At 41.6% G+C, this 15014-nt stretch overlaps 1 protein-coding gene across 1 annotated transcript in view; it reads left to right on the top strand.

The window, feature by feature from the left end:
- LOC147445070 (putative phospholipid hydroperoxide glutathione peroxidase) overlaps window positions 1-6428 on the top strand; it is a 52914-nt gene extending 46486 nt beyond the window's left edge. The window contains exons 2-6 of the mRNA XM_086527556.1: window positions 5049-5125; window positions 5216-5277; window positions 5444-5562; window positions 5760-5942; window positions 6014-6428. Coding sequence (XP_086383682.1) covers window positions 5049-5125; window positions 5216-5277; window positions 5444-5562; window positions 5760-5942; window positions 6014-6043 — 471 coding nt within the window. The 3' untranslated portion in view covers window positions 6044-6428. The remainder of the gene's footprint in view (window positions 1-5048; window positions 5126-5215; window positions 5278-5443; window positions 5563-5759; window positions 5943-6013) is intronic.
- The last annotated feature ends 8586 nt before the right edge of the window (window positions 6429-15014 follow it).

Below are 15014 nucleotides of genomic sequence, written 5' to 3' on the forward strand. Positions count from 1 at the left end.
AAAGAGCTTTGCCCGACTTGCAGAAGTCATTTGAAGTATATTGTGATGCTTGTGGTCGTAGTCTAGGTGCGGTCTTAATGCAAGAAGGCCATGTCATTGCTTAGGAGAGCCGATTGTTCTCAAGGCTGGAGATGACATCACAGATTTATGAGAAAGAGCTTTTGGCGGTTATCCATGCTCTTACTCAGTGGCGACATTATCTACTCGGAGCGGATTTTACTATCTTTACAGACCATCAGAGTTTGCGCTACTTCTTGTCACAGAAGCAGCTTTCGGAAAAGCAGATGCGGTGGGCGAACATCTTGTCACAGTTTCACTTCCAGATTGTCCATGTGCAGGGACAGAAGAATGTGGTGGCAGATGCTTTGTCTCGGAAGCCGTTGGTTTTGGCTATTTCCACGATACATCATAGGAGCTTCGAGGATATCGTCGACCAGTATGCCACAGATATAGATTTTGCAGACGTTTTCACACGGATACGGGATGGGGAGACAGTAGCGGGATATTCCATTCGGGAGGGCTACTTGATGAGAAAAACCATGTTGTGCGTTACACAGCCGTTGAGGGAAAAGGTTATGATTGAATGCCACTATTCACCTTTTACGGGTCACCGCGGCATTGCTATCACCATGAAAGGGGTAGAGAGATACTTCTTTTGGCCGAGACTCAAAAAGGATGTGGAAGAGTTTGTGCGCAGTTGCTTAGTATGCCAGAAGGTCAAGTTTGACAGGCATAAACCACAGGGATTGTTACAGCCTTTACCCATACCCACCCGCCCTTGGGAAAGTATTGCAATGGATTTCATTCTTGATCTCTCGAGAACACAGAGTGGTCAAGTTGGTATCTGGACTGTTATTTATAGATTTAGCAAACAGACTCATTTCATTCTAGTAAAGAAAACAGTCAAGCTGGATCACTTAGCGAGACTGTTTGTGGCCCAGATCTTCAGATTACATGGCATGCCTGAGACGATTGTCTTCGACAGAGACCCCAAATTTACGAGTTTGTTTTGGAAGGCAATTTGGGAGAACATTGGCACGCGGTTGCAGTTCTCGTCATCGTTCCACCCGCAGACTGATGGGCAATCTGAGATTGCAAATTCAGTGGTTCTAGATTTATTGAAGTCTTATCTCTCGGATTAGAAGACTCAATGGGAAAAGTACTTACCTTTGGTGGAATTTGCCTACAATAACACGATACACTCTTCAACGGGGAAGGTGCCATTTGAGATTGTTGAAGGTGCTGCGAAGGTTCCACCCTTCCTAAGCACGAAAGATAAGATTTTTGAATCAGATGAATATACGCGAGACTTAGATATGGCTTTTGCCAAGGTTTGCGAGACTTTGCAGAAGTCTCAAGAACGACAGAAAAAGGCAGCGGATCGCCATCGTGGCGACTTGAAATTGAAGAGGATGATTGGGTGCTCTTACCTTTTGAGAAGGCACGCCTGAGAAAGAAAAACGGAAAGGAGAGGCTTTTTCCAAAGCTTAGTATGCGATACTACGGCCCTTTCCAGATCACTGAAAAGATAAATGATATCTCCTTCTGACTGAAACTGCTTGATACTTGGAGGATTCACAATTCATTTCATGTGAGTCTCTTGAAACCTTATAAAGGTGATGTGCCTGATGATGTGGAGCCTGATGAGCAACCCGAAGTGGAAGAAAACGAGGAGATCCTTGTTCTTGAACAGATTTTGGCACATAAGGATATGAAGAATAAAGGTAAAGTCCGAATGTGGTTCTTGGTTAAGTTCAAGAACTATCCTGCATTGGATGCGAAGTGGATGGAGGAGGAGGACCTGGCAGATATGCCTCAGATTGTGAGTCTTTACCTCGATGCTTTTGGTTTAGCATAGTCTACTCCAAATGGAACCTAGAATTCAGCTTGGCCAGAGATCTGGTGCAGTGGGATGCACAAGAGGGGAGTCACTCCGCTCCTTTGTCAAGAGATGCCTTGATTGAGATACTAGAGTCACTGATGTCTGTTTGAGCTTCATGGATACTGAAAGCTGACAGTATTCTGCTGTATGACTTTATGAAATGGAATCCCTGATTATGATACTGATTTGTTCTCGACTTCTTTTAAGTGCAAGAACTGATAGACGAAATGATTGTAGCATTTTGGTCTGATTGATCTCGAATAGACATGGTTGCAATAGGGGTTAGTCAGTCAATTGGACATCGATGAGGTCCCGATTGGATCTTGATGCGATTGCTAGTTACATTGCCGATAAATCATGGTCTAAGATCCGAATGAATGTTGAATGTCATGTGATGTCCTGTGATGTCTAGTGATGTCGTGTGATGTGACTGTCGATTTGGTACATGTGCTAGATGTGTGTTCCTAGTACGTAGGTACTGACAGTCAGTGTCTGCTAAGATGGTTTATGGCCTCTGTCTATTTTGCAGGCGTAATCAAGGGCGATTACAATGCTTTCAAGAGGGGGGTATGTCACAAAGTGATAACGTGTTTGCCCGGGAGCCGAAACCATGATTGCTGCTGAAAACCCTAAATCTGCAAACCCTAACCCCAAAACCTGCAAACCCTAAAATCTGCCAAAAATCCTAAAAACAGCAGAAACCCTAACCCTAACCCTAAAAGTGCAGCAACACTGATTTCCGAGCTGATGACATGGCAGAATCCCGTGAATTGTGGCGGAATTTCAGCTTTTGCGTCAACTGCTTTTTGTCTACGTAAATTGAGCATGAATGAGAGAGAGAATTGCAGTGCTTTTATTTTATTAAAAGCCTAAAGAGAGAGAGCTTGTGAGAGAAAAGTTCTGCTTTATTTTCAAGCTTTTGGGGCTCTGCTTTTGGCATCCCTTGTAGACTTTAAATAAGCGGTTTGGGCACACACTCTGCAGAGCATCTGGACGCAGAGTCTGAGAGTGAAACCCTAACCGCTCTCTTGCACTTTGAACATTGATTAATACATAAAGAAATACCGAAAGGGGCGCCAGTCTTTGGGGCAATATCTCTAGGCACGGAACTCCGCCGGGCGAGTGCAAATCTATTGTGATCCGTGAATTGTTTTGAAGTGGTTATTTGGTGGTGTTGTGATTGATTCTTGACTTGGGAGTGTCCAAGTCTGTTATAATGGCTGAAAATAAATGCTTTATATGCGAGCAGCCTGGTCACTTTGCTACCAATTGTCCACAAAGGAAAAGACCAGCTGACTCGGATGATAAAGAGGACCAGAAAGGCAAGAAGCCTAAACCCACGGCAGGTTTGGTGCCATATATGGTGGGTGATAGGCCCAATACAGATTCCAGTGAGTTATGCAGGGCATGGGGTAAAGTTAGGGATCAGATGACACTCATCTTCTTTGATCTAGGTGCCAAAGCAAACTTTATCTCACCAGAGCTAGCTATGAAGCTGGGCATCAGAGCTAAAGAAATGGGGTACACAGCATAGGCTGGGTTGGCATGTCCTGGCCACTCAGAGTGTGTTACTCCCATTATTGGAAAGCTGCGTTTGCATATTCAGTCGTATGTGGACACAGAAGAGTTCTATATCGTGCCATTGGAAGGGTGCGATGTGCTACTTGGAATTCCGTGGATGTTCAGAGTGCATGGCGTGCTGGATGCCTTCGGCAAGACGATCACCCTTCAGCATAGGGGCAAAACTCATGTTTTGGATGTAAAGCTCAAAGGGGAGTCCGTCCCTATTGTATCTGCTTCTGCTATCACTTTTGAAATAAAGAATCATCTTTCTGTGTACTTGATTTTTGCACGTGATGTCTCAGATAATGGTGAGTCAAATTCATCTGTGTTAGATAAAGAAAGGTCAACATTTTTGCAAAAGTTTAGTGATTGTTTTTTTGATTCATTACCGTCGCAATTGCCGCCAGAGAGACCCGAGGACCATTGGATAGATTTGGTTACCAAGTACACCCTCACCCTCTGCCCAATTACTCAACTGCTGCTCAAGAATGGATGCATACAACCGTGCCAATGTGTGCCCAACCATAATAGTGCGATAATTCCCAGGCTCTGTAGGATCACTTGCCTTGAAGATAGGCACAATAGTAGACAACCTCCAAGTATCAGGTAATCCCTCACACATGGCACGATTGAAGAACACTGCAAGAACCTCTACCAGCATATCTCTAGCATGTATAAAGTGCTCTACTACTAGACCATCATGATCATATGTGCCCTGCTGGTCCCCCCTGTCAATGGCTCTCTTTACCATCTCAGTGGTAAAGAAGGTGCTGGTAGGTGGGCATGGCTCTGTAGGATCTGGAAGAGGGTTACACAGAGAGAGAGAGAGAGAGAGAGAGAGAGAGAGAGAGAGAGAGAGAGAGGGGTTAACTCAATAACTCCAATGACAAAATGATACAAGATGATTGGAGAGTGGACTAGGGCTGAGCGAACTTTTGGTCAGGCAAAACCTCTAAAAATACCAAACACAGAAATCAACAAAACTCGGGAAAAAAATCGAATCGGCAAAATGTCTGGTGCAAACCTGTATGTGCCTAGAAGAGGGTGAACCGTGAAAGGGTGGCCAACCCACAACCAGCCAACCCACAACCAAGGGCGCGAGTGCAGGTGAAAAAAGCTGGAAGGAAAAGTAAAAGCATCTGGAAGGTGAACTTAATTCTCTTAACAGTATTGAGGGTGGATAATCTATTGTACCATTTATGGCTTTAGCATAGTTAGTAGAGTAGTTTGACTAAGCTTTTCCACATCACTTTTCACATGGATTATGTTTACATGGCTTACACATAGGCAGATAGCCCTTCATGCCAACAATGTCAACAATTTTGATAATGTGGCAGTTTACTGAGGTGATTCAACTCTATAAACTGGGCCCCCCTACTTCCAGCACTCTTAACGCTAGGTCACTTTAAAAGTGACCATTGCCCTTCATTTTCATGGTCCGTTTGTATGAGCACTCTCTTGAGTTGTTGATCTTGGATTATTCTCTCTGATTCATTGTGTTTCTCTCCTCTAACTTACTGTTGATTTCGAGTCTTATAAGCAGCTTACTTTTTCTTACTGGAGTACATTTCTTTTCTATTCTTTTGGTCGTTGTCTATTGCAGGATATTGATGGGAAGGATGTGAGCTTAAGCACCTTCAAAGACAAGGTCCTGTTGATCATCAATGTAGCTTCTCGCTGGTGAGGTCATGATGAAATTCTCTTGACTCCAGCTAGCTTCTGGGCACACTTACATGATGCTTGCATTGATCTGTGATGACGTTTCCGCAGTGGTCTTACAACTTCGAATTACAATGAACTGGCAGAGCTATATAGCAAGCTGAAAGATCAAGGTGGCTGTGGTTGTAATGCCTTGTACAGTTCTATAGAAAATTTAATGTACCTGATTGATACAGATAATTGGAATTTTCAGCATATTTGTCTTTAATGCACTTCAAGTGACTTCTTTTGACAGGCTGGCATAGGTAGCAGGTTATTCACCTGTGCATGGTTTTGCAGGTTTTGAAATTTTGGCATTTCCTTGTAATCAGTTTGGAGGGCAAGAGCCTGGAACGAATCAGCAAATCAAAGAGTTTGCCTGCTCTAGGTTTAAGGCAGAGTATCCCATTTTTGATAAGGTGAGGTTGTGCGAGTTTGTATGTCGATTGGAGCCACATCTGTAGTCTCTGGTATTCTTCTTTCTACTATGTTTTAACACCTCCAAATCAGGTATAGTAGATCCCTTTTTGGCAGACACTGTTTGTCTTGGTCTTAGCATTGCTGTTTTGTCTTGGTCTTGTCATTGCTGCCCTTATTTTTGGTCCTAGCTTTGCAGGTTGATGTAAATGGTGAGAGCACAGCGCCATTATACAAATTTCTCAAGTCAAGCAAGAGCACTGGCCTTCTTGGTACTTTGCTTGGTGATAACATCAAATGGAACTTTGAAAAGTTTCTGGTGGATAAAAAGGGATATGTTGTGCAACGTTATGAACCTACTACGTCACCTTCAAAAATTGAGGTTATTACAGTTACTTTGACTGCGTGCAATTTTAGTTGACGTTGGTTTCATTAGCTGTGCTCCTGGTGCAGAATGATATTAAGAAGCTGCTGGAAGTATGATCCAAGCAGGCATGAAATTGCACCTTCTGCGACTCGTTATTGAGCAGCTATTATGCGCCAGTTTACTGCAATATGATAAAAGTGCTTTTAGGTACAACAGCATTAATGAGTAGTAGGATGCCTGATAAGAATCATGAAGTGCTGGTTGGCACTCCCTACTTTCAGAAGGATATTCTTTTGGGTGTATTTAGTCACTTGACAACTGTCATTGGGGAACAACTCTCATCTTTCAGACTCCTACAGTCTTACAGTGAGTGTACATGAATCCAACTGAGCTTTTACCTGAGAACATTGTAACAGTACCTGCGGTTAATGAAGGCTGAGATTCATTGTGCAAGGGAGCCTTTGTGAAAAACTTTGATAATTACTTGACGTTTAGGCATGATTCTGGGATTTCTCTCCTATGCGTTTGTGATACAAATATATCTTTTTTTAATTTTGTATATGGGAAGCTAGCCCTCTGAAGGTATCCATGTGGTGTGTTGCAGGGATTTTTAGAATGGAGGGCATGCTCTCAGCGAAAAAGAAAGTAGTCTTGCTTGTTGGCTTTGGCTGGAGACATTTGTTGATGCTGTTTAGTGTTGGTTGTGTTGTTGCGGGCAAGAAATAGTTTGTTTACATATAGTAGATTGAAGTGTAGCGAAATGGAAAACTTAAACTTGCATTGGTCATTGAGTAGGCGCCTTGTTTGAGTGTGTAATGTGAACGTTGTTTTGTCAAGCTACAAGAAAACCTTGTGAGTAAAAATTTTGGTCATGCAATGAGGAAATGAAACTAACTATAGACTCTATATAATGCACGTCATACAAAAGTGCCATACAATACAGGAGTATGGTGGAGAGTCGGCATTGTCTCTCCCCAAGAGTTATAAGGAATGGAAGTGTTGCTTGCCCCATAGTCTAGTTGTGCAGACCAAGCAAACGCTTGGACGTGGAGATTTAGATGTAGATGAGAACCTTTGATTGTTGACAAGAGACTAGCACTCTCCCATTGTCACCATTGATTGAGTGTGCAATGTAAACGTTGTTTTGTCAAGCTACAAGAAAACCTTGTAAGTAGAAATTTTGGTCATGCAATGAGTAAATGAAACTAACTACAGACTCTATATAGTGCACGTCATACAAAAGTGCCATACAATACAGAAGTATGGTGGAAAGTCGGCATTGTCTCTTCCCAAGAGTTATAAGGAATGGAAATTGTGCTTACCCCATAGTCTAGTTGTGCAGACCAAGCAAACGCTTAGACCTGGAGATTTAGATGCAGATGAGAACCTTTGACTTGTTGACAAGAGACTAGTACTCTCCCATTGTCACCCTTCCACATGCCGAAAAGCATGCATGACCGGTTTTTCGGGGATAATATTAAAAGAATGTGTAAGGTCAGTAATCAAAAGCAAGCCTGAGGCTCCTTGTTGTGCAATTTGGGCAGGAGGCATCGGCCTAGATCATGCCAAGTGGCCACATGAGGAGGCCTACATGTTGAAAGAAGGCAACCAAGTAATTTTTATTGTTTGTGAATGAGACATTGAAGAATAGACACGTTACAAGTTTGAACAGGCTGCCAACTAACTTTGCAGCTATTGTAGTACGAGTCCTAGCTCTTGTCTATGGACCCCTTTGCAAATAACAGACTTCTTCGTGAGTTTTGATTTATATGCACGCTGCGGGTGCAGATTTTTTAGTGTTGACTATCACCGCAACTTCCAAGGTAGCTTCACGCATCAGCCCTTGTAGTGCATGCCCCAACTCCGTTATATATTGCGACAGGTGACGGCCAGCATGGTCTACTCCCTATTGAGGTTTTTGTACTGAAAAAAGGGCGCTTGAGGAGGTATGCGGAGAAAAAGCTTCAGCACAGAAAAATTGGAGCAGGGCTTGATTGAAGCAGGCCATCCTGCGATCATCCTATTATCAACGATAGCCATGAGGCTACGTGGAGCACCTTGTAGTCTCATTGAAGAAAAACTATTCAGGCCAAGTTATAAATGAAAGGGAAAATTACCAAAATACCCCTCTAATTTGAGGAAATTCCCAAAATACCCTTGTATCTATTTTGGTTGGATTGTTCAAGATTTCCTATTCTTCATTCGTTTTTGACAATTGAGATCCGTTTTTGAGTGCTCAGCATGTAATTTGTCACCAATTACCATTGCAAAAAAGGCAATTATGTCTAAAAATAATGAAGCAATTCATCTCCAAAGCCTAGGTAACCAACTCAAATTGTAGTTTTAGCATCTTGTACGATAGACAATCACTCTTCTTGCGAAGACCTACAAAAAAATTTATTTTTTCGAGAAATTTACTCACAACCAGGGGTATTTTGGGAATTTTTTAAAATTTGAAGGGCATTTTGGGAATTTATGACAAAATATCTGGGGTATTTTGGGAATTTTTGAAATTTGAGGGGTATTTTGGGAATTTCCTCAAATTAGAGGGGTATTTTGGTAATTTTTCCTAAATGAAAAAGCAATAAGCTATACACAAGCTATGTACAATGCTTCTTTATACGGATTCCTCTCTCCTCTTTCTATGCTGACCACTCGTGCCCACATGAGCATAGCCAATCCCGCCCGCACCTGCCTTGCTACTTAGGTTGCAAGTGTTGAGAGCCTAGTGCTCCACCCAAGTGCCTGTGCTTACTGTTTCCTTTCATGCTATATGCTTCTGTCGCACATCATGCAACCCATCTTTGTCGTGTGTGCTGTGCTCACCATTTGATTTGTGAGCTTCATCTCCCTTTTTGCCCATTGTTAATCTCCCTTCACCCTTTGTGGTGCCAAGTCTCTACATCATTCGACACTCAAAAAGAATTTTGCACCATTGTAAAGAGTTCAAGGTACTGCTTGTGGGGTGTGGACCAATCTTACCTTGTACTTAGGCTTAGGATCCGTAGATGTAAACTTTTTTCTTGTAAACCCATGTTTAATATAAGGTTTGCTTACCTTTTGGCAATTCAACTAAGCTCCATGTCTCGTTATTGACAACCGAGTTATACTCTGATTGCATGGCCAACTCTCACTTGACGTTGTCATCCATTTGCATTGGCTTTTTTATAATAAAAATGGCTCATCGTAGTTAGTCAACATGACATAGTCCATTGAATCAGCTCAGGTTGATGCGAGAGCCTACTAGATCGTTTCAACGATTGTCTACTACTCTCTTCTGTGTCAGTTGGAGTGTTGCTAGTGGGAGGTGCATCACTAGTCCTCAGAGTTTTCATTGAATTTGAGGGAACGCCGTCAAATATAACCTTTCTATACTCAACCTCTTTCATAGGTTTCTTGTGCACCTTTGACTTGTTGTAGATAACATGCGAACTATGAATGACTTTACAAGACTGTGGGTGCCATAGACAATAACCCATTTCTCCATTTGCACCATAACCAAGGAAAATATACTTTGGGTCCAAAGCTTGTTTGGCACATGTGCATTGTCTCACATCCCAAAGACACACAAATGATGATAGTGTGGCTTCTTTCAAGCCCTCAAATCCTCTAGAATTTGGTAATTAAATGAGACCTGTGAACACAGATTCACCATAGAAAGCATAGTTGTGAGTTGCTCTTGAATTATTTGATTCATCTTTTTTGAAACTCCATAGTGATTAGGTGTGTAAGGAGCACTAAGCTCCCTCTTTATAACACTTTTGTTACAGAAATTCTTAAACTCCCTTTGTTAGATGTAGTGGAATGGTTTAAGGATTTAGCTGAGAGAGAAGAGAGAGACAACACCGTATATCAGGTCCCAACCATCCTCAAGGGACCCCTTGCTATGTTGCAAGAGATAGTACTTGGCATAAAGGCTGATACAATGGCTTAATGGTGAATACTGAGTGCTCTATGTTGATGATCAAATTTGTAGGCCTACCCCATCGTCAGAGATCGTAGTTCCAGGCCATCTTTTTGGCACTAGATCGGCTAGGGAATGTCCCAGGCTCGCACATATAAAGAAAAATGAGTAGGTCGGTTGATTTATGAGACTCCACGACTTCATTTACATTTAAAAGAGGGCCAACTTATTATTAAGTAACTTTAATGGCTTAAGATTGTTCACACGCCTAAATGACTAAGTGACTCTATGGCATCTTTGTGCAAGTGAAGGTATACAACTATTGACTTGCTTGATTATGCATGTCCTTCTAGAGGCTTGCAGGCTAGATCCCTAAAGTATACTAGATTAAGATTGATTCTGACTTGTAGTAGTAGCTTGTCCTTATGGCTTAAGTGCAATGAGCACGTGACATCGCCCCTTGTTAAAGGTGAGACACAACTGCCAAACTTCTTCCTGTGGATACTTTCTGTACTTTTGATGCTGAATGCTTCTGATCTTGTGGATGCATAAATTGATGAAAATTCCTCCAAACCGGCAGTACTATGGATGTAGGCATTGTACCTGAGTTTTTAGGCAACCTTACTATTGTCGCAGAATATCAGCCTTGATACTAACTCTGCCTTGCGGGCAAGTGCTACCACGCGTATATTCCCATCGTGAAAGCATTGCGGGTGAAGATAAATGGTAAGGGTGCTTGGAGGAATTCTCAATGGTTCCATGTCGACTGAAGTGGATGCATGCTACATGCGAATGCGAAGAGGGTTAGGGATCCTGTCTCCAACCCCTTCCATATAGGCATATGAAGCAAGCAGTTTTTGGTATTTAAGATCCGGATCTTCGTGTATCTGATGTCGATCTTCGTTCAAAGACATACCGATGAAGACGGGAGCACACCCAATGTGTGATGGACCAAGGGTGGAAGTGGCTAATATCTGTAGGCAACACGTATTAGTTCGGGCAACACAACACGAAGCTTCTTTGATATCAAGAGAAAAAAAATCAGGGCAAGGTTCCATGGGTTCTTAATTCTTCCCTTGAGTTTGTGAGGCCGAAGCACAAATCTGTCGTGAAAACATTGCGGATGAAGATGAACGGGGAGGATGCTTGGGGGTGTTTCCAACGGTTCCACGTCGACGGAAGTGGATGCATGCTAAATGCGAATTCATAATATGGTTAGTAATCCTATCTCCAACTACTTCCATATCTGGAGATGAGGCAAGTAAATCTTGGTACTCAAGATCTGGATTTTCGTGTATCTGATGTCGATCTTTGTTCAAAGACATAGCGACGAAGACGGGAGCACGCACGATGCACAATGGAGTAAGGGTGGGAGTGGCTAGTAAGTCCGGGAGCTTCTTTGAGGAAAAAAAACTAAGAGAGGTTCTTTGGGTTCTTGATGCTTCCCTTGAGTTCATGAAGCCAAAGCATGTCTAGAGCTATGATACCAATGCTAGGTGCAACGGAAGGGTCTAAGGATTTACCTGAGATCTAGTACTTTGCACTAACACAGCGTTCTTGAGAGAACTAATCTGAACACAATGAAGAGAGAGACAAAGAGAGAGACGACACCGCATATCTGGTCCCAACCACCCTCAAGGTCCTCCTTGCTCTCTTGCCAAAGCAGGTACTTGCTTTAATTACTTGTACAATGTTGATACAGTGGCTAAATGCTGAATACTGAGTGCTCCATGCCGGTGATATGCAAAAAATCTAGATAATGATGTTGATGCAAAAATGCTAGGCTTGATCTGGTGCAAAAACATGGGCTGACCTCATGTAAAAACGCTGGTTGATATGATGCAAAAACACTGGCCTATGTGTTGATGCTGAAGGTGCTAATGATGGAAACATTGATGGATACTGAGGAAAAACACTAGGGTACTGCTAGGTACTGGGTACTAGGTACTAATCTTTTGATGCTCCCAATGGGGACCAAGGGTTTGCGATTTGCCCTACCTACTTTTTATAAATGTCATGTTGAAGTTGTTTATCAATAAATGACTTAATTAATAAATGACTTTAGTGACTGTTCATATGTCTACATGCTTAAGTGATTGTGCTGTGCAAGTGAGGGTATGCAACTATGACTTTTCTGATTATGCACGTGCTTCTAGAGCCCACAAAATGATAGGCTAGATCCTAAGCTAACTAAGACACACACTAAACTGTAGCAATAGCTTGTTCACGTGGCTCCAGTTCTCAATGCGCACGTGACACCTTGGAGACGTACTCTCCACCATGTTCAGTCCTCAAACTTTTGAGCTTCTTGCCAAACTTATTCTCCACAAATGCTAAGAATTTATGGAAAGTAGAGAAGACCTGATTCTTATGACGCAAAGGATAAGCCCACACCTTCCTATCCTAGTGGAATCGTTTAGAATGGTCACAAAATAGCTAGATTTCTAAAGATTTGGTTGGTATAGGACTACAAACGTCGTTATAAACAAATTCTAGTGGTTGCAAACTCTTCGTATTCAATGGCAATGAATTTTTCCTACTCTTTTTGCCATAGATGCAATGCTTACATATAAGAAAGTAGAAAAAAATTCAGAAACCGTGTTATCTTTCATGCAAAGTTCAAATAACTTCTTCACCAAGTAAATCTTGTTACTTGCACTCTTGCTCTTGTAATTGCACAGCTTGTCCTATAAGGCTTTAGCAATGGATTCACCCATGATAGTGAAGTACCTAGACTCTACGAGTGTAAGCAAATAGTGGAACTAGCGTTGCCATCATGCATTTTCCACTTTGCAACCATATAGCCATCACCCTTTGGGAGCTCACCATTTTGGACTAACACTTCTTGAATTTGCTCTTTCCATATGGAAAAGTGTGTGCCATTGAACTTCCTCATATTGTAAATGTGTTTCTCAAAAGAAGAGGCCATATTTGCAAGTGTTGAACACTATGGTGAGAATGCCAATGAACTATGCCAAGAAACTTGGAGAAATTCTGATAGAATCCCCTCTATAACATGAGCAAAATCTAAATTACAAAAAGAGCTTGAAGTGCCAAGAAACGTATAAAGTAAACTTGCGAGAAAAATTCGACACAAACTCCTCTATACGGAGATAAAAAATTCAACCCAAAATATGCATACAATTGACCATAGATTGACAAAAGGATAGACTGTGTATAAACCAAGCCAAAAGCTTGACTAAATAAACCGCTAACATGGCGTCAAGTGCAGCCATCCCTCTCTAAAAAAAATCTAAGGCGAGGCCTCGTAAAAGGGATCTCCAATTACTTGTATCACCGAAAGTATTTCAACATTTGAAAACGTCCCAACTCAAAGAAAACCTTGCCAATGACCCTCTAAAAGACTCAGTAGACACTATTATAGTCCAATCTTACAAAGGACTATCTTTGGAACCAAGTTTCAGAAACGACTAGATCAATGCAAAAAAACAAACCAAAAAGGGAATGAAACAACTTCAACGTTTGCTGTACTTGTCTTAAAACTATTTAGATTTTAGCTTGAGTGAGCATTGCATTTATGGCGGTTACCACTTCGTCATTGAATAGAGAGTCAGGGAATCCCCTAGACTTGGTACATAGTGATCTATGTTGGTCTATGACACACAAATCTTAGGGGGGACATCATATTTCCTAACTTTCATATATGACTATACTCGGAAGGTGTGGGTTTACCTCTTGAAGAGGAAAGACGAATTTTTTACTACATCTCAAAAATTTCTTTCAACGGAACCATTTAGGAAAGAAGTTAAAGGCTTTGCGCACTGACAAAAGGGGAGAGTACGTCTCCACTGAGTTCAAGAATTTCTGTGGCAAAAGAGGCATTAGAAGATAGTTTATTGCATCGTACATACCTGCTCAAAATGGCATTGCTGAGCATATAGATATGACAATCCAAGAGACAGTCACAACCATGTCTATGGTGAACTTACCTGAGGAGTTTTGGGGAGAGATTGTTATGAAAACACTTTACATCATCAATCGATTGCCTAGTACGCTATTGAATTATAAGATTTTACAGGAGACGTGGACTAGCAAGAAGTCAAACTACAATAGATTATGTGTATTTGGGTGTGAGGCATTCTTACATGTCCCTAAAGGTCTACACAAGAAGCTAGATCCAAATCACACAAATGCATCTTTATTGGTGTAGATGGAGAGATGGGCTATCATTTTCGACACTCAAAATCTAGAAAAGTCATTCACATCTCACAATTTATCTTCAATAAGTCAAAGATGCACAAAAAGCCTTTGAGTATTGCAAGGTCAAATTCAAGGACGTAGTCTCAACTGAGATTAAACAAAAAACTCAGTCTACTAGTGACATTCCTAGCACTAGTAGTGTTGCAGATTGAGCAGAGTCCAACAATCAAGTAGTGAGGAGAATTATGTATGTCTTTCGTGCCCCTGAGCATTTTCAGTCAGGGTTAATTGGTCACTGACTGCAGAGAGCCTACCTGTTATCAAGAGGCTATTAGCGTAAAGTGGGAACAGGCAAAGCGATTAGAGTATAACTTGATTGTGGGAAATAGGAATTACTACAAAGTTGCAAGAGGGAAAACAAGCCACGCTTTGCAAATGGATTTACAAGAGGAAATACATGGCACGAGATCTCGAGCCTAAGTTTAAGACTAGAGTGGTTGCTAAGAGATTCAAGCAAAAGAAAGGCGTGGACTTTGATGAGATTTTCTCTCGAGCAGACAAGATGACTACATTGCGTCTTGTGCTTGGATTAGTAGCCACTCAGAACATGAAACTTGTTCAGATGGACGCGAAGATGGCTTTTCTTCACGGGGTTCTAAAAGAAGACATCTACATGAAACAACCATAGGGTTTTGAAGATGAACCTAAAAAGCCTATAAGGGCAGACGTAGTGTCTAGACTGCATAAAGCATTGTATGGCCTAAAGCAAGGCTCAAAGTAGTGGTACCAAAAATTTGACAAGTACGTCCAATCCCACAGTTATGTACAAAAACAAGAAGATCATTGCTTGTATACCCAAAAGTTGAACGATGGTTCACTTACCATCTTGATACTTTATGTCAATAATTTACTCATTTTCAAAAATTCTAAAGACGAGATTGAAATATTGAAAAAGTCACTTAGCACGTAGTTTGCTATGAAGAATTTGGGAGATATAAATCACTTTCTTGGTATGCGTATCA

This window comes from Adiantum capillus-veneris, chromosome 13, assembly GCF_014529385.1.
Source record: "Adiantum capillus-veneris isolate H3 chromosome 13, ASM1452938v2, whole genome shotgun sequence".
NCBI classification, from domain to species: Eukaryota; Viridiplantae; Streptophyta; class Polypodiopsida; order Polypodiales; family Pteridaceae; genus Adiantum; species Adiantum capillus-veneris.